The 20,973-nt window shown below is 39.7% G+C and overlaps 1 protein-coding gene across 4 annotated transcripts in view; it reads right to left on the reverse strand.

The window, feature by feature from the left end:
* Nucleotides 1-20,973, reverse strand: part of LOC113031917 (PC3-like endoprotease variant B) — a 213,781-nt gene that overhangs the window by 63,114 nt on the left and 129,694 nt on the right. For all 4 annotated transcript variants that reach the window (XM_026184447.1, XM_026184448.1, XM_026184449.1 and 1 more), the window contains 6 exons: nucleotides 20,830-20,867; nucleotides 20,135-20,202; nucleotides 19,413-19,501; nucleotides 16,095-16,267; nucleotides 12,721-12,936; nucleotides 11,971-12,074 (listed from right to left, as the gene is read on the reverse strand). In XM_026184447.1, the coding sequence (XP_026040232.1) occupies nucleotides 11,971-12,074; nucleotides 12,721-12,936; nucleotides 16,095-16,267; nucleotides 19,413-19,501; nucleotides 20,135-20,202; nucleotides 20,830-20,867 (688 nt within the window). The remainder of the gene's footprint in view (nucleotides 1-11,970; nucleotides 12,075-12,720; nucleotides 12,937-16,094; nucleotides 16,268-19,412; nucleotides 19,502-20,134; nucleotides 20,203-20,829; nucleotides 20,868-20,973) is intronic.

Raw genomic sequence — 20,973 nt, forward strand, 5'->3', positions numbered from 1 at the left:
TTTAGTATTTTTGCTGTAAAACACAGCTGATGTGAAACAGTTAAAAATGTTAATTGTGCCGCATTTCAAAGCATTAAGGGAAGAAACGAGACACATTTGTGTGTTTTGTGTAATAACATTGACACTAAACATGTATAACAAACATGCATCTACACACAGGTGTAATACTCTACCATACAACAGTCCATATGTGTGTCTGAATGTGGCTTTACTGTACGTGGAGTGTCTGGGAGTGCATGTTCATGCGTGTGCGCGCTGTGTTTTTGTGCGCAAGTGTGTCTGTAGCTGGTATAACTGGGTTTCCAATTAAGTTGAACCACAGGCTGGATCAATGCTAGTCCTCTGTGTGCAGGAATGAGAAGCCCTGGGCCCTCCGAGCATGCCCACGAATAATTTATCACTCACACTGGGCCCAGGCAGAGAGGAGGAGGAGGAGGAGAAGGACTGGCATGAGGAGAAGGAGACAGGGAGCGTGAGGACAAAGTGTCCAGCCCGGAGAGAGAACGGCAAATATGGGCAATCGAGGAGACAGAAAGATGGAGGGGTGAAGAAAGCAAGAGAGAGCAAGACCCAGAGGAAAACAATGTCAGCTCTCGATCATTTAGAAGCATTACTCTCCACTATTTTTTTTTCTTCCAGTAAACAAGCATTGAAAATGAAATACTGTAGGGAGCACAAGCTATGTAATTCTTTTAACCATACTTTCAAATGCTGTAAGCTGGAAAGAGAGAAGAAAAGATAAATAGAGCCATTATTTTACTGTCAGTTTTCCAAAAATCTGTCACTTTCATGTTCCCACAATATAAAGGAAAGTCTTGTTGATTTGACTATATATTTTTTTTGCATGATCAATCAATAATATTTTTACAACTCCCATCTGGGTTATGATTTACACAATTTTACAAATTTAGCTTAACACATTGTAACTTGTAATGATGTTTTTTATACTCCTCACCCTTATCATAAACACGAATGTCATGGTAAATTTGGGCCTTTATTACTTTTCTAACTGTTCTTTTTTCAAAGACAGAATTACTGTACAGTACAAATCTTTATGGATTTAAAAATTAATAACTGGGTTGGAAAATCATTTGGGATCTTCTTGAATCCAAGCAGGGTCAAATTTATGCATACATAGTCAAATATATCCAAACACACAAGGAGAATTATAGATGGAGTGGTCTTATGGAGCCATTTCTAAACAACAGCTAATTCCAATATCAAACAAGTAGAAATTATTCTGATTTGTTACCACTTTTCCCCAAAGAGGATCTAGAAGAAGACCTAAACTGTCACCCTTTGATGAGAGGAAATGAATTAGGATGTTAAGGAATGACTTTGGAACCACCGACGCTCAAGCCTGCCATGAACTGGAAGCTGTTGGAGCAGCTTTGCATCCCGTGTGTGAGTTTTGCATCGCCATAGACTGAGAAGATACCAACCACGAAAGAAGCCCCTGGTCCAACACCGACATCTTCAAGCTGAAGTGAAATTTGCAGCTCCCTACACGGACAAGCCAAAAGCCTTCTGGAGAAAATTATATGATCAGCTGAGACAAAGATTGAGCAGTTTGACCACAGGGACAAGACAAGTTTGGGGGAGTAAACGTGAGGCTTTCGAACCTGAGACCACTGTACCAACTATCAACCATGGTGGTGGTAGCATCATGCTCAGGCACTAGTTTGCTTTCAGTACACAGGACAAAATGTGTGGAATAATAAAGGAGGAGGACTACGTCTGAAGTCCTCAACTTCACCTCAAATCAACAGCTAGACCAGGGATGTCGAATTCAAGGCATCGAGGGCCGGTGTCCAAATTTGGCCCGCAGCCTAATTACATTTGGCCCGCGAAGCCATACCAAATTATTATTAGAGCTGGCCTACTGGTATTATACAGCCAATATATATATTGTTTAGTATTAAGCTTTGCTTGTTCTATATTCAGTTTTTCAGCAAAATGTGTTTGAGTCCATAAGAAGAGATTTTTTTTCAATAAATATTAACGTTAGCCCGCGACCTTGTTCCAGTTTTGAATTTTGGCCCACTGTGTATTTGAGTTTGACACCCCTGTTTTAGATGAAACCCTGGGTCAACACACCTGAATCAAATGATTAGTTCAGGCCTCTGGAAAATTTCAAGACATGTTGAGGAGGTAATTTAGCCATATAAATCAGCTATGATGTATCAAGGACTAGAGATGGACCGATCCGATATTACGTATCGGTATCGGTCCGATACTGACCTAAATTACTGGATCGGATATCGGAGAAAAATAAAAAATGTAATCCAATCCATTAAATATCACGAAAGCACCTCACAAAACTTGCAACACGCTGTAACTCACCTCAGAACGTTAGCACGTCGGAGCAGTATGCATCACGTGATAGAGCGGCTGTGGCATGCGGGACCTGTGGTGGTCTGGATAGCATTTGGAGCTTCGCTAGCAACCCGGCATTTCATCTCCGACAAAGTTATCCCGAGAGAAGTAAAGCAAGTGTGTAAGTCCATCTCTGGATGTTTGTAAAGCATTCCTGCGTTAAGCTTAACAAGCGACTGCCTCTCCTGCTGCTACTTCAATCATGAAACTGCTTAACGATCAGCTGATCGGCTTTTCTGTCGCGAGTCCGTGTCTCTAGTTTGCTTTTGGCCCACTTTGCACCAGAAAGAGGAAACCAGCGGCTGAACAACAGCAGCACATTTAAGCTTGATCAGCTGTTGTTAGAATTTATTTATTATTACTTTCTACTCCAGGATCTTTTTCTACGTAGCTGACGGCTGGTAACTGTGCAGGGGCGGATCTAGCAAAGTTTAGCCAGGGGGGCCGATAGGGCATTAACAGGGAAAAGGGGGCACAAAGACATACTTTTCTTTCTTATTCTCATTTAAAATGTCTAGCTTTTAATAAATAATTATCCGAATCTTACACCCAAAGTTTTAATTTGATGTAAAATGAATAGAAGTCAATTACTGTATATAGTGACTATTAAGTCTAATATATATACCCTAGTAAGCTATAGTACTTTTTCCTTTGAGAAGGTACCATCTGTGCAGTCTGCAATTTTGTTGAAGAAAGATGTTGAATCTATTTAATATTTCTTGAAAAATAATTGATTTCTGTGCATTTTTTTTCACACTGCATCAAATTAAGGTTGATTACGTCGATTAAGCATCATGAGGTGGCGCGTGAGGGGTGGTTCCCTATTTTTTATTTATTTTTGTTGTTGCTGGGAGTTGGAACCCTATTAGTCAGGTTGCTTAATATTTACGCTAAGTACTCTTTAAAATACCAGAATAGGGAGGATGGTGTAGGTTTAAGTTTATTAGATTGATCAGTATTGCTGAACTATGAAATTTTTTTTTTTTTTGCATATAGGTATAACAGAATAGCTTTAGTGTAGTTGTTGTTTTAAACTTGAGTATGAACTTATACAAAATGCAGCAAGATGTTTAAAAAACAGTTTTGTTGATTAAAAAACACTATATCGGATTCATATCGGTATCGGCAGATATCCAAATTTATGATATCGGTATCGGTATCGGACATAAAAAAGTGGTATCGTGCCATCTCTATCAAGGACACATCTAAAACCTGCAGGACACCCGCCCTAGAGGCCTGGAGTTCGACATCTGTGAGCTAGACGGTTAAAACTTAAACACAATAAAGTGTTCCAAAAGGACAATGATCGCTGGCAGACATCAAACCTGGTTTTAGGATGGATAAAGCAGGCCAACCTTGAACTTCTGGCCTTCTCAAAACCCAACTTCAACCCTATTGAAAGTTTGTGGAGCATGCATGCGTGGACCACGACAGGAAATCAACCAATTTAAATGAACTACACCAATCACTACTGAATGTCTTATACTAAAATGGCTTCTTTCTCTCCAATTAAATTGGCTTGTAAGTTTTTGTGTGATCCTGCTGACAAACAGTCAGTCAAAGAAATGGCAATTATCACGATCTCCACCTCTGTTTATGCCTTGGTGGAAGAATTATAGTTGAGACACATTCAAATTTTGGCCTCATTTTGACCTCTGATGAAAACTAATGGGTTCACAAATGTGTGCATCAAATCTGTCAGTATATTTAGGTAGTAATTCATCTATCCTAAACCACAAAAGTCAATCTGAAAAATGGTGCTCAGTGTAAGACATTACATGGCTATCCACTCATTGGTGGTTGGGCTATTTCTCAATATAAACCTCAAATTGAAAACATGGCGAGTAGCCAAACATTAACCATTATCACCTCCATCTCTAAAGTAATAGGTTCCACTCCATCATGCATCCTAGACGTATTTGCAGCTGAAAGAGACTGAAGCATTTGCATGCACCCTGATGCTCGCTTTACAGAAGCTCTGCATGTGCGATTTTCCTGTTCTTTTCTTTTTATGTTAGCAGTAACTGAAGGAGAAATCACTAACAGTGGAGCTTGTTAGCCAGCAGGGTGTAATGTGCTGGTACAAGACGAGCAGCAGTTTAAACCTCACTGTCTCATCCCAGGCGGCACATCTTCTGCTTGGACACTTCGCATTAAGATCTGCAGAGCTACATCACAGCTCTAGTTGAAAAGCAGAGAAACTAACACACATGCAGATATAGATTTGCAGAGAAGCACAGAGCTGCCCACATAAACAAGCAAATGCACATAACAGGAGCAAAGTGCACACACACACACACACACACACACACACACACACACACACACACACACACACACACACACACACACACACACACACACACACACACACACACACACATTAATACAGACACATTTCACACAATATAAGAAACACAGTCTATCTCAATGACCCAAAAACATACGCAGATGTATAAACATACAGAGAAACGTATAAACGTAGATACAGCACATCAACTGCTGAACAGTTACACACATATATATACACTGTCTCCACCCTGTGGAGTGTCAGAGTCCAATATTACCCCTGCCACTGTCTTTAGCTCATCTCTATTAATCTCACAGTAGCGAGGCGTGGACTGGCAAGAAGCTCCACGTCGCTCTGTAATCTTCTCTTAATGTGCTGCACTCTAAGCCTAAGTGAACCCATTTGGAGTGACTGTGAGCAGACTGAGATTCCTCCCATGTTATCTGAACAAGTGTTACTAATGGGTTTATCAATTAGGCAAAGTCCAATAACTGCATGCCCGCAATCTCCTTTAAACACACTCCACTAATGTCGCCCTGAGTTCTGTGGTTAATGGGTACATGTGTACACGTGTGTGCTTGTATGATTGCAAGAACCATGACCAGTGCGTATGTATGTCTGCATTTGTGTGATTTATACTTCTCTGTGTGTGCGCGCGAGTGTTTACGCCGCATAAACAGATGAGCGGCTAATATGCTTAACATGCATATTTGGATCTTTGCATAACAAGTTGGGGAATTATACTGTTCAATGTGTGTTTGCACATAAATAAAATCCTTTTACGTATAAAATTGTATCAAAGATATCTCTGTCTCTGTATTCATTGCTTCCTTTTCTAGTGTATAGTCAATATGTATATGCTCCCAGCTTTGAATATTGTATGTGCGATGTATGCATGCATATTTTCTAATGACCAACTCTTTAAATTGTGGGAAAATATATGAAGTATGTTGTTGTTGTTTTAAAGGTGTTAATAGTTAATTTTGTTTTCTCATTTCACAGTAATGTAACTTGATTAAAGTTAGTACACTGGTCATTATTTTTAGTCATGTAGAGGTGGCAATGTTGGTCTCTCAGTTAGTTACTCAGTTGGCTGGTTCAGACTGAAATATGAAAGGAACTATTTGGAAAAAAAGCCGGGTGTTTTTTATATAGTCATCAGCCAGCTTTTTCCTTTAGTCACACCATGACGACATTTTTGTGTCTGAGCAAACAGTATTCAAAGCGATACATAAAGCGTGGTACTCACATTCATGTTCCACTCAGACTGAACAGACTAGAGCACTGCATGATCGCAAAAAGCATGGCAGCCCAGAAAACAGATTAAATCCTCTCTGTTGCAAAACCTGTCAGTGATGTATGAATGAAATAAAGCTAAGAATGAATGTGACTCGCATGTTAAACAGCCAGGCTATCTAAGGTATCGTCTATAAGGCCAATGAGTTTTATAAGCATGTTAATCCCACACGTATCTTACAATATGTATAATAGCAGTATCGTCACATGTAGGTCATTAAAAAAATCCCCTCTTGCTGTGTATGTATTTGTAAGAGGGCATAGATGACACTAACCTTCGCTGGTAGGCATTAATATCGGCGATATCATTGCTGACGATTTGTGTATGTGTGTGTGTGTGTCTGTCTGTCTGTGCATGTGGCACACTGGTTAAGTAAAGACCAATTAGAGTGAGTGGATTCACTATTTTTATGTGCACCAATAAGAATACAGGCTGATTACCCCTTAACCCCCCAGAGAGAAGGTTTTATGTAATATTTGTCTTTTCAATTCAAAGGATACAGACAGAAAGAGAGAATACTGGAAAAGGGAAGATAATAAAGTATTCTAGAAAATGATGAACATGATTTTCATGTCCAAAGTGAAACTGTTATATTGCAGCTGATTAGACACATAATAATCATTTATTTGTGGTCTTTACCATAAGAACAATGGTTTTCTTCTGTCTAGCAACATTTATAAAAAGCCAGCTTTTCAGAAATATTATTATCCAAAGAAAATACACTAATAAAACAGCTGATCGAATGCCGTTATATTCCAGACGGATGCTATTATCAAAATTCAACATATGGCATGAATTTGCCATAAAGCACCTAGAGCTGCAATGCATTGATGGCTAAACTGCCCAAAGAGACAAAAGTGCTTAAGAGATTTTATAAGTTCTTACTTGAGCAAAGGGAGCTAAATGATAAAATTGATCTGATCTGATCTCAGAACAGGTATGACTCGGGTTAAAGAGGAGGCAATCCATCTTTCTAGACAGCCAAAATAGTCAACTTGAAATGGATGGACAGAAAGGTGGACAACTGCATGTCCAAACTAGGAGGTGGAATCACAGCAAAGCCCAATGTCCATCTCCTCGTGAGCAAATGGATAGACAGATTGATAAATGGACTGAGAGAAACAGAGATAAAGTGACAGACACGGTGATAAAGTGAACAAACACAGACAGAAAGACTGACAAACAGGATGAGTGAAGAATTGATTTGGTCTCATGGTTCATTGGACAGCCGTCAAAATGGATGGAGGGAGACGGATGGCAAAACAGGCAGACAGGCCAACATAGACACTGACACCTTGACACAGGAACAAGTTGAAGGCTATTCTGAAAGCACAGAAAGCAATCCATAGAAGCTTCTTTATATCAGTACTTAAGAGAGTGCATGACCGCAATGCCAGCAGAAAATCTTCTGTATTGCCAGTCTTGTTTTTTTTGACAGTCATGATCTCTTTTTTGAAAAAAAAAGATCACGACTCCAGGAAAACAATTAATCAATCATGAGGAGTGCAGTTTCAAGACAATTATAGGTGGAGATAACAGAGTGATTGACAGAGGCATAGAATCATTATTAGGCAGCAGTAATGGGTAGATTTTGTATCAATAACCCTGCGTATATGTTCACAATGAGCCAATCTGCAAAAAAAGGTTTAAACTGATGGTATGTGTGTTAATAGTGGAGGTGACAGTTGAATCAAGGATTTGCCTCATATTATAAAGACTGACTGCAACTTGACACAAGCAGCTCTGTGCATTGTAATAAATACTTTGCTAACTTATACATATAGTGGTGTTAGCCAGCTTATGTTAGAGCCTCCTTCATACTCTATGAACTATGCATGTCTGTACCAGATTTCATAGGAATCTCTTCAGCACTAGTTGCGATATTTCAGAAGCACAGTGGTGTACCAACAGGCTAAACACTTTTAATCAACAGTCACGTGGCCAGCATCACTCGGATGCCGAGACGCATAGTTTGTAGAGCTTGCCGTCTTTCTGCATAGTCGATCGTTGCAGACCTCCAAACTTCACGTGTCCTTTAGATTAGCTCAAGAACAGGTTCGTAGACAGGTTCATTGAAGGTGTTGCCATAGCTGAGCAGCTGCATCCAAGCCTAACATCACCGAGCACGATGCAAAGCATCAGATGCAGTGGTGTAAAGGACGCCGCCACTGGACTCTAGGGCAGTGGAGATGTGGGCTCTGAAGTGAGGATTCACACTTTTCTGGGTTTGGTGTTTGCCAGGAAAACATTACTTGTGTGACCGCATTGTATCAAGTCCAGAGTTTGGTGGAGGGGGGATTATGGTGTGGGGTTGTTTTTCAGGAGCTTGGTTAAACCCCTTAGTGGAATGAACTCCTAATGCTTTGGCATATCAAGACAATTTTGATATTTCTTGCTCACAACTTTGTTTGGGGATGGCCCCTTATGACTGCGCACCAGTGTACAAAGCAAGGTCCATAAAGACAAGGAGGAGCAAATGTAGTGTGGAAGAACTGACTGGATTGCACAGAGTCCTGACATCAAAATGCCTTTGGGCATTCTCATGAAACATCAGTGTTTGACCTCACAAATGTGCTTCTGGGAAAGTGGTCAAAATTCCCATAAACACACTCCGAAACCTTGCGGAAAGCCTTCCCAGAGAGTTGAAGTAGTTAAAAAGGGTTGGTCAACATCCTATGGATGAAGAATGGGATGTGATGGCAATACAGTGTAAATACACATTACATACAAATTGTCTGCATATACTAAGGCACAGGAAGTTGTGGATGCTATACATTAGACAGGTTGTATCTGATTAATGAAGATAAAATAAAAATACTCTTGAATGTGCAAAAGTGAGCATAGTAGAATATATGGATTTGTGCGTCTGAGGGGAGAAAGAGTGAGACACAGAAAGAGCAAATGTGAGAAAGAGAGCAAGAAAGATATACAGAGAGAGTGAGAGAGAGGACCCAGTTCCATAAAGACGTGAGCAGAATGCAGTTGGTCTGAGCAAGAGAGGTGATATATAGTTTAGTCAGTAGCAGCGGGTCACGACAAAGCCTTTAACAGTAATGTCCTGGGAGTCGTCTCGCCCAGGGGACCCGCGCTCCATTTTACAGCCAAGCGACTGAGACTGAGAACGCTGCAGCATGACAGCTGGAGCAGTAAAGCCGGCCTCTAGTACCATCTATAACATGAAGGAGGCGTAGACGCACCCGATACCACCACAAAACACCAGGCTCGAGGCCACACCGACAGCTGGCGAGTTAGGAGGGATGAAGAATAAGGGGGCTTGGGAAATTGTACGAAGTGGCAGGCAAGACAAAGGAGTGAGAAGAAGAAAAAAGAGTGAGGAGATAAATTTGCAGATTCAGACAAAGGCAAAAAACAAATGCGTAGGAGAAAATAATGATCTACATCAAAGGAGGGACCAAAATAACAAATAGAGGAAAAGGAAGAGAGTAAGGGGGGAAAAAGGTAGGAAAGGATCAGAGGTGTAGAATTTTAATGTAGAAAAACAAAACAGAACACTGTTTATATCTGTTTATGTGTTCCTTTTAGTCGTAAAATCATCCACTAAATGACTCTGTGAATTGTTAAAATCATTAATATAAAGTAAATAAATAACCCCAGCTTTGTTTTGAACGTTTAAACAGTGCAAACAGGCATTGTGAGACAAACTGTATCATATTTTATACAAAACTGATTCTATTATAATAGAAATAATGACTAACAAAATAAATGAAAAGAAGAAAAAAAACTGCTTGTTTGACATAAAGCTAAAAGTTTCACGTAACTGCACCAAACTTTAGCAATAATGATCCTATGTAGGGCTGGGCCATATCATACCATTCACAGTAATACCGGTATAATGTTGGGCAACGATAAGAAAATGAAATATCGCGACAGAATATGGGTAAAACGCGCATGCGCAATGCCTTTGTTTTCATACACAGATGGCGGAAAAAGCATGGCGGAGAATGAGAAGGGCGAAAGTGGATCGTTGAATGAAACGGATGAACCAGAATTGGTTTGTAAAACTGCTGCAACTTCAGTGGTGTGGAACTGGTTTAGTTTTCGTCCGTCAGATACACAACAAAGCACTATTTTTGGTAGAGCATGCTAGCGGGCTGTCGTTATTACCGTGTTGTTTGGAAAATACGGCACACTTAAAATCAATCCTTTGATTTTTCTAATAATCGACAGTGCCTTATGTATGGATTCTGGTTGTGTTTACTGACCTCGAAACGATTTTATGTGGAACACGGCGCTCGAAAATCTGTCAAATGTTTTAGTACGGCTTTGCAAAGCTACGAAGCCGCAAACGCTTGATGGATTGTCGGAGCATTACGGCTACCATAGTCAGGAGCCTCGCGGAGTGATACGTACTGTGCTTCAACATAATATTACCGTATTGTGTGTGTATAACCTCTTTTTAAGTTTTGTGGATATCATACATAGTTATGCTGAGGATATGTCGGCCAATCTCCACTGAAAATGCCTTTTGGTTAAACTGTCAGCAAGGAATTTGCACTGTTAAATTTTTATGTAACTTCAATGCACATAAAAAACAGCTGCTTGTTGAAGTGAAAATAGATTGATGTTTTTTTTTGGGGGGGGGGGGGGGGGGGGTTGCACTAATAAAGTTGTGGAGTTGTAAAGTATTTTGTGTAGTGTCAATTATATCGTCAGTTATGTCATTATCGCAAATTTTCAAATGTATATCAGGTCATATCGCCCTGCTCTAATCCTGTGTTTTTATTTTAGAATATTATGCATAAGGTCTTGAGACCATCTGGCCGTCACACCAACAACAATTTTTACTCCATTACTCAGCAGTTGTGAGATGGACCAGCCTATTTTCAAACATAAATACCGTAAAGTTTCACAATGTGTGTTCACAATGTTTGTGACGCACAAATACAGATAGAGACTGTCTATGCTATAGCAAGTGTCAAGACAACAATATTGGCTTTGTGAGATTTCCAAATGGTAAAGCAGTGCGTCTGCCACATACTAACATCAGCCAGCTAGCATATCTGCAAGGGCAATGTTTACACAAGCAAAAAATCCTGTTAGCATGTTAGCATTTGCTAATTGGCAGTGAACTTTAAAAGAGGTTGTTAGCAATGCCTTTACCGATACTGAACAAATGCAGATGTTGGGTAAATGGATCACAACGTCATCAGGACATTCTGACTGGGCCTGGGCCTCTGTAAATCAGCATTCAGTTAAAATTTAAAGAGGCCTAGTCAGAGAAAATGTCCTCAAACAAAGGTCCGAAATATCATGCATTTCCATGCGCATGATAATTTAGTGTAATATATTTGAAAGTAGTCTAACAGTTTAATGTCTGTTTCCAGGGTTTTAACTGGTTTTAAAGTAAAATAAATAAAGTAGGATTCAACAATACGTCAATGTGTGCTGCTATTAATAAAATATTAAAGTAATAATAAAATGTTCTTTCCCTATTTTGAGTAAAATAATGTTTACAAGCAAAAATAAATAACATAGTTTTTGAACAATTAGTTTCTAGACAAAACTCTTCTTGCTCCCTATCTGTTTTCCTGACTTACTTCATCTGACTTCTGCATCTCAGAGTTTTCTGTTTTCACACATGCTCTGAATAAATGATTTCATTGGCTGAGTAGCATCATGTGGGATAAGTTAGAATGTACACGATTGGTCGGTGTAAATAACTTAACCCTTGCACAGATTAAAATAACCATACCGTAAATAATTATAAAAAATTGTCAAAATGTAGTAATATGTCTAGATCCGTAAATAAGAGCATCTGGGTCTGGACCGTGGTCTGCCTGTTGCTAACCTGAGCTATTGATGAACAAATCAGCAGTGAACATGTGACCTGCAGGGGGTGCTAAATGAAAGATCTGATGATCGCAGGTGTTATTAGGATTCACTATATAGGCAGCACAAAATGAATCCTACATAAATGAACACGATGTGAAATTCAATTTTATATCATTATTTGATTGTAGAATAAGTAGGAAGAAAAAAAACTCACTTTACTTCTAAGGCAAGAGCCAGAATCGCTGCAGCAATCGGAGCAGCACTGGATGTTCCTGGAAAGTGTGTGACACATCCATCACCAATGTTGGTCACAGTCACCTGGAGGAATCACAAAGGAACTAATTTTACATGATATATTATATTACATGTACCAGTATATATGCTGCAAAGGGGAGGTGCACGTGAGCTGTTTGCAGCTAATTAAGCCATTACTGGTTCCACACTATAGCAGCTACTGTGTCAACAGCGGTTCTTCTGTCATTAGAACACGTCAACACAATTTAACAGTAACAAAACAACTGCATTCTGGTCTAACCACCTTCTAATGTGAGGTGGTAAAGGGCAGACCTCCCTGCAGACGAGGGTGATATCACACTGATAAAATTGGCCTTTCTGTTTCTGTAGCTGGCGCTGGATTTGTTCCTGGCTTTTCAGTGTTACCTCCGCCATCAACACCTCTGCTTCTTCCTCTCTCTTTCTCAGCCACTACAGCCACGCTTTACCTCCAATTAACACTCGTTGGCTCCTGCGTGTCTGCATGTGTGTGCCCAGCAGTCACCTAGGTCATTTGGCAAGTCTCTATAAATACCACACCAGTGGCTGCTCTTTAACAGGCTTCTTACAGCTCACAGGAGCCAAAGATCAGGGCTGCTGGCACTGATGTGCACACATACACATACTGTATATACATTCATTAATGATAAATACTGTTGTTAGATGTGTTGGGAGGTACACACACACTAACCAAAGGTAATGAGCTTCCCACGCTGGTCCCTGTCAGAGTGACGGCCATCACTCCAGGGCAGGGCTCTCCAAAGAAGGTGGGCTTCCCAGTTTGAGTGACGGCGCCGATGGCAATGTTGTAGATGGAGTTAACATATCCATCTGCACCGCAGTGGTCATGCTGCATTCCACCATTACCTGCCGCCCACACATAGATGCTGCCCTTCCCACCTCGGCCCTGAGAAAACAAACAGTGGGATGTCAAAGAGAATGAAAAAAAGAAAGATCTCACATACTAACAAAAAACTGTATTTATATCTAAAACAAACGTTGTCAACAAATGTTTTATTGGAAAAGCTGTTATTGTTTTATGTGTACAACATATGTAAGTCTTTCATAAAATATCTTTTAAGCTGTTTGCTTTGTAGCTATTTTGATGGGTTTTGTCATTTGCATCCCAACAAACTTTCCTTTAAATTCTAGCACTGAAAGCTAAAGCACAATGCAAGCTTTACAATAACATACTGTTACTCCAGCTATGTGGTAGTAGTACTGTTTTTATTTTTCCTATCATAATGTAACATGGACAGTTTGTTCCTGTAATATGTATTATCATTTTATATGTATAAAAACCCATGTACCCTGAATTCAGACTAGTCTTTCTTGCACTTTTTTATATACATGGTAAAGGGAATACTGCATTCACAACACACTCTGATGATGAAACTAGCCAGATGTGATAAATTGCTACAACAATCTACAAAAGTCATAGGAGTCCATTGCTGGCTTATGCTAGCTTGGCTTTTTGTGAAAAGTTGTTCTCAAAAAATGCAAAAAAAATTTCAGTCTTGATGTTTTCCAACAAGAAAAGGCTAAAACCAAGATTCTTACAGTTCTCAAGAGAATGCAGCAGGAGGGAAAATGTCATGGTTTGATCCAGAATATGAAGCTGTATCCCGATCGCATACGTACATATTTCAAGATGTCAACTGGGACCGTTTGAGCTCTTGTTCCCAGAGTTGGGACAACATCTGAGGAGTCAGAGAAATCATTCCAGAGAGCCATGACCCAGACCAGTGTCTAGTCTAGCTGTGTGTCTAAGTTAAAACAATATTATTTTACCATTTTTATATTCTGTACTGGTGCAAAATTTGAGCTATGAGTGCACTTTTTCCGGCTGAAAAAATGAATGCCGCAGATTCATTCAGCAAACTCACGTAGTCAAAATATTCTCACAAAACTTTACGTGTCTGGTGTTTAAAGGCCTTAGCAGAACCCAGTGTAATGAAAATACCATCACATTATAATGAGATTATGTGCTGCTTACTGCCCAACTGTCCATGGTCCAACCCACATGGTCCTTTGAGTTGCTACATTTTATGTCTTCTTTTTGGTGTTGTCGCATCCTGTGCTAAATTTAGGTCTTTTTAATGCAACATTTTTAATGCCTCATGAGGCGACTAAAATTTTCCTCAAATACTATTTTTTCCTCAAAGGCATCAGCACATGAACCTTCACAAAGGACAGTGTAAGGAGCAGCTCTCACAGGGCATCACTAAGACCAAAACAACTCAAAGCTGAAGCAGTGAAGAATAAATTAAGAAATATATTTTCTGTGGTGTCCACTTGATCTTGAAAGCCAGTACACCACTGAAAATCAGGCTCATTAACTTGTGAAAAAAATGCTGAAACTGAGGGACAGCTAGTAATTTAGTTCTTTTTTTAGAAAGAGCTTGTGGAAAAGGGGAAACATTTGAAACAAAAGGCCTCATCCAGATTCAAACCAGGAAGTTACCATTATCATCCTTAACCCTTAGTTTGCTAAAAGAGCACACTTTTACTGCAATATTGTCTTCAGAGGATGATAATCCTTTTTAAGAACCCAAAACATTGAGGAACCAGGATTAAAGTTACTCACATATGCTTGAAAATCAGTAAGCAAACCGTGTTTTGAACATTTTATCATAGAACTGTGTTTCCAGAGTCAAGAGTGAAGTTGTGCTTAAATTCTTTTCTTCGATCTTGGTTTATGGCACCAAAAAAACTGTAGTGCAGCAGCTGTATAAACATTTCTTGTGCTGTTTACTGAAGCTTAAAACTAAGACTTGTGCAAATAAATCCTTTACTGGCTTAGAAATTAGACTTACCGCTGAAGAGAATAACATTTCAGCTAAATTATGAATTGGTGATACTGGACATTGACGTTGTTGCCTTGGTGACAGGCACTTTCAAAGGAAATATAATTAAAAGCAGTTTTCTACTTTTCCAGAGCGGTAAAGAAGTAGCGAAACAGAGAAAACCAGAGCACATGGAAGATGTGAACAGGAAACACAGAATCTAATAACAGCAGTGCAATCTACAAGTACCCAAGAAGAAGTTTGACTGAGACAAGAGAAGATGTAGCCTCTAGCGCTATAAAAAGACGTGAAGCCAGTGGGCAAGTATCTTAACCCTGCATTATTATTCATTGCCACCAGGGGGGCAAAACCTGTGGTTTGGTCTCATGGAAATCTATGGAAAACCAACTCTCTGTCCTGATCTCTATAAACACTTTCCTGATTAGTTTATGGGTTATGGGCTCCTAAATTTGGGTTATCTACATATTAGAAAGGAGAATTGTCCAGGGTATGACATGTCAGTCACAAGTCATTAGCCAATGAGAGTGCAGCTTCACAGTCACCGTGCTTGTCACATCTGGTTTCAAAATACCAAGATGGTGACTGTGAAAATGCTCATGTGAAGGATTCAAAACTGGATGTTACAAACCAGCGAGCAACGCCATGATCGCTATATCCGTCTTTCTTTAAGTTTAAATGATGTCCCTGTGAATGCCAGGACCCAACATATCCCAGAAGAACACGGTCTCTAGAAGACTAGTGTTATTCTAGTCATCTGTCATTAGTTTCAGTGTCGTGGCTGATCAGTGTATTTTTTGTGTGGGAGGTCATGCTCTTACTGTCTATATGAACAAACAAAAATAGTCACATGTATTGGAAGTGAATACCAAATAAATGAAAGGCCTGGATTACAACACACACACACACACACACACACACACGCACGCACGCACGCACACACACACACACACACACACACACACACACACACACACACACACACACACACACACACACACAATATTCATCTAAAAAACAAAACAAATAGTCTGTTTTGGAGCAGTCTATGTGGCAAAAGTAGCAGATTGACTTTGTTACAGTACGTGTCATGAACGTACTCTCCGTAAGATATAAATAAATAAGGAAATGAGGATTTAAATCTGGCTAGGAAATCTGAACACTCGACATTTTGTCCTTCCAATCCCAGCTCCACTGACAGTGTGACTGTCGGCTTTACATCTGACAGACAGCAGTGTGAACTTAGAGATGAAAGCTGTGCCTTGTGAGCTCCTAGCCGGAGGGCTTGCTCTGTCAGGCTCTGCGGCCCGTCCATCTCGGCCCCGTCGTCCCTCGGGCCCCAACTGCAGACGTAGATGTCGATGAAGTGGATGTTGAAGGTCAGAGCTGTGGCCTCCATGGCATCCGTCACAGAGCCATCCAACAGGCGGATACCTGGTCACATCGAAAAGGTCACAGAGATCAGAGTTTGGAGGAAGGCTTGTGCAAAATGAAAAAAAAAAAGGAAATAGAAAACAACACAAACTATAGCTACATCTCATCCCCTCACTGTCGATATATTCACATTCCTCTGCATTTACTGATTGATACTTTCTGACCACCATTATAAACTGAATAAAATGATTAACGTATGTCTCAAAAGAAGTTACTTCATCAGTTTAACTGTGAAATAAGAGTTTGTGAAGCTCAGTACTTGCAGTGCAACTGTGTCTGCAGCAGCCATGAACTATTATAATGTAATGTCAGTGGACAGAGAAGCTACAGTGAGAGTGAGATTTTTCTTCCATTTGCCCCGAGGGACCCTGGGGGGTGTCACCCCAAGTTAGCATGCTATCAAAGCTGAGAAAAGCAGCCAAAAAACATCCCAGTATATACAACCTACAGGGTGAAACTATGGATTACTTCACTTTACCCAACATTCGGTAAATCTGCTACTGGAAAGTGTGGAGTGTCAGCACTGCACAAGTTATCAACTGTTTTAAGATTTCTGATCGCAAAACTGGAGTACATTTATGTGGGGGTGGGTCTCATTTAGGACTGCAATCACTGATATATTTTTTAACTAACATTTAAATAGTGTATCATAACATTTTAAGCTGATGTGGTCCCTCCCACATCCAACAGATAAAGACTCACATTAATATTATATACATCTTGAATCTAAATCCAGTATTCACCATCTTTTTAGTTCCTGCATGTCTCACTTTTAGCAAGTAAATGCTCACCAGCTAATCTCTATTTGTGTGAAAAAAAACATACTTAATCTTTTTTTTTTTTTACTGAGAATGGCAGCTTTCAAAAATAAGTATACATTTTATTCAACAATTTGATAATGGGTTAAGAAGATTAATGGATGGATGGATGGGGATTTGAAAATAAATGTCATGTTTGAAATAATACTTCAAATAATCTCTCTACTATCGTGTTGGTCGTCACAGCTACTGTCTACCTGTGATGCAATTAAATTTGGAGAACTCAAATCCCTAATACGGCCAGTTGAAGTGACAGGGTCAGACATTGTGAAAGAATCCGATAGAGAAAATTTTTAATTGCATTAAATGTGTGATTTTTTTTTCTTTTTGATTTGCAGTAGAAACTATACAGTAATTAATCCAAACCACAAGTCAGATGTGCATTTAGGTTTCTGCTGCTTGTTGCATAAATTCTAAACAGTGGATGTGTCCTTTGTAATTGTAGCTTGACAACATCACTCCAATTAGAGACTGTGGATAGAACAAAAGACTGCTGTCATTAGATGGCAGCGACTAGAGACAGTGGAGTAAAGGAAGGTTTACAGGAAAAAAAAGTCTCTTTCTTATTTATTAGACCTGGCTAGCATTAAAGAGTTGTTTTTTTACATTAAGAAATGGAGTTTCTGTGCTGAGATGTTAATATGCTCAAGAGCTGGGATATCTGACGAAGCAACTTTTCAGAATTAGGTCGTTGGAGAGGCATAGCCAAGAACCACATGTATTCAGCTTAGCATCTATTATTGCATGTACAGTCAGTTTAGATGAAAAATACATGTTTTCAGATGGAATAATGCACATTTTCTAAGGTTTTGAAAAGTTTGTGTGGTGACTGTGATGAAAAACAAGAACACAAATCGTCAATACAAACACTACAAACAGAGGCAAAGAACTTCACTTAGCCAGCTGTGTGACAGCTCAAGTCAAAACATGCATCTTTCATGCAGGTCTTGCCCCTTCGTCTCCTGTGTGCCATACAGACTGTTTATGAGTCAGAATCAAATGGAACCAACAAAGCAAAATCGAATCTAACTGTGGGAAGAAATTCGTGCTCTCGCTCCGTCAAACTGTTTTTCTTTCGCTCTCTTTTTTGCATGAGACGCTCATCTGCCTGTGACAAACGAGGACGGGTCAGAGATTAAAGATCACAGAGCAGAGTTCAAATGCCAGAGTTCAACTGAGGGATTCCTCTTCTCATTTTCTCTATTTCGTGCTGATGCCATCGCTGCATTAAACTCAGTTTGAGTCATTTAGGATCTGAGAGCTGCAGGAAGTGTTCTTATTCAAACACATTATGTACTCCTCATTAACTTGTGGGTTACAGCACTCTTGGTAAACCCTGTAAAAATCTTTGATTTCACAACGGGAAAATGGGCAATCTTATGTATTCAGTTCATTCATCCTTTTCCGATGTTACTACCAACACTAAAAAAGCCATTACACTAAAAAATGAGCTGTTAAATAGGGGCAGCATGCCTGAATAGCACCCAGTCAATATGTAGTGACCTGTATTTGCATAAACCTAAAGCCATGTTCACTGTAAATATATACACAGGCGTTGAAAATTTATACCGACAAGGAAAACTTCACTGTGAAAATTTGGCACGATTTCCTGTGATTTTCTGCCACATTTTACAGTGTTTCTGCTCGACATTTTAATTTTCACCTAAACCAAACATAAAATCAACCGTTTTACTCAGCATCATTTCCATTTGCATCTGGAAATGATGCTGAGCATTTTTCTTTTCTCTCAAAAGTAATTCAGCATGTGGATGTGATATTTTGGTTTTTGGAATATTTGTTACTTTCGAGTTTCTGCCAGTAAAGGTGAGTTTGAATTATTTATCATTTCATAATAAAGTAAGTGAGACCTTGTAAAGTTAGAGCAGGTGTATTATGCATGCAGGGTTTTTCCTCCAAAGAGGTTTTAACCACAGGCAAAGAAAAATCACAGCATTGTGCTAAAATTATTTCCTTTCCTCTTTTTTTGTAAAAACTAGTGGTTTATAATTGGTCAGAAATGAATAGATTTCTGTTAGATAAGGTGCTGGCCCTACTGTCAATCCCCAAAGGTATACTGAGCACCACTAAAAAACCCTTTCTTCTGTCTTTACCAATAGAGCTGCACAGCTGTCCTAAAGTCACAAAGCATGCATTTTTCATCAAGTAAACGAATAATATTATTAATAATAATAATAATATAGCACCAATGTAGTATAACAAGTGTTTTAAAAACTGCTTCTTATGCCATGTCCTCGTTTTGGCCAGTGCAGCACACCCACAATGCACTGCCTCCTACGGTCTTTTTAAGGCTGTATTGTTTTCCTCACCTCCAATCCTGGCATTGAAGGCGATGCCCACACCACAGTAGGAGTTGTTGGCCTCCATGGCAACTTCCCCTGCACAATGGGTACCGTGACTGAGACAGAGGGGGAATAAGATGTTAGCCACATACAGAGACTAAATAAGCTGAGATGAGCGTTTTCTTTTTTGGGGAGGGGTTTTAGCCTGAGCACACGCAGTAATTATGGCATCTCCTCAATATGATTGGCTCACATTGTCAGAAAAGAACACTAAGATACTGGATGTCTCACCTCCAATAATCAAAGCATGAAAAAAACAGGTAATATGTTGTAGGTTGACACCAGACACGTGCAACGATTTAGTTTTGAAATCTTTAATTAGCAAAAAGAGAAATTGACCTTGATATCATGTCTTGAGCTACAGTTAGTCAGTTAAGCTTTTTCATGAAATGACAGCAGCAGACTTCCAGTGTAACATGATAGATCTCTGATTTCAGACAGGCAAACTCAAGATTCTCACATTCTAACCAACGTCCACTGATTCTTTCTCTGTGAGAGGACAGCTGTCGCTTGTTGCAGCCAGTTAAGCTAGTTTTAGGTCCAAGAATTAGCTCGGTTGCTTAGCTTGAATGTTTGCGTCTCACGTTAGGGCCACTATACACGACGTTTGATCAGTTTCCTGGTTTTGGAAGGGAGAAATATAGGGATCGGATATCTAGAGGTAAGAGTAAAAGGACAGGAGTCATTACCTATTCTCCTCATTTCTGACAGGCATGGGATCGTGAGATGCACGCAGGTCAAAACTGGCACGGGCCTCCTGGAAAAGCGAGACAGAAAACAAATGCGGAGTAGTGTACGACAGCATAACCCTCAACACAAAACATCAGGATGACATGACAGGAAATGAAGCAATCCCATAAAAAACTCTCGATAGTGGCACTTGAATTAGACTGTCAACATTTTTCTTCTGACTGACGGCAATCACTGTCACTGAGGAGATGCTGCTGCGTGTCGGTGTGGTTTATGTGTGTGTGTGTCATAAAAGTGAACATGTTTGAATGACTTGTTTGCCAGTGTATATAGGCATAACGGGAGGAGGATGTCTTGGCAGCAGACTGTACAAGAGAGCAATTATGTATCTCCCTCTCTCTCTCTGCAGCCAGGCTTATCCATGCCAGACAATCTGCTGTGACAAAGTACAAGTTGGCCTGCACGCTTCAAACTGCCTATAGGATTATAAATGACAAGGCAGGAGCAAACAACGCTGCCACTTCACATATGCTTTATGGCCAGCCAGTGTAACACCAGCCTCGCAGCTTTATAACTATATGAAACTTTTATTGTCTCATCTTTTAACGAACAGAGAAGCAACTCTAGCTGAGAGAAAAGCCTCTAAGATAATGCTCAAATTCATTTAAGGCACATTGATTTTGAGTTTACTCACAAAGTTTTTCTTTAGGTCCTTGTTTGTGTGATCTAAACCTGGAAAAGAAAACAGAAAGAATATGATGGATTTAGTTTTGCAAGTAATTTTTCTGGTTAAAAGTGTATTTCTTATATTAGATCAGCACAGACCTCAATTTCTCAG

This window comes from Astatotilapia calliptera, chromosome 11 (genome assembly GCF_900246225.1).
Source record: "Astatotilapia calliptera chromosome 11, fAstCal1.2, whole genome shotgun sequence".
Taxonomy (NCBI): Eukaryota; Metazoa; Chordata; class Actinopteri; order Cichliformes; family Cichlidae; genus Astatotilapia; species Astatotilapia calliptera.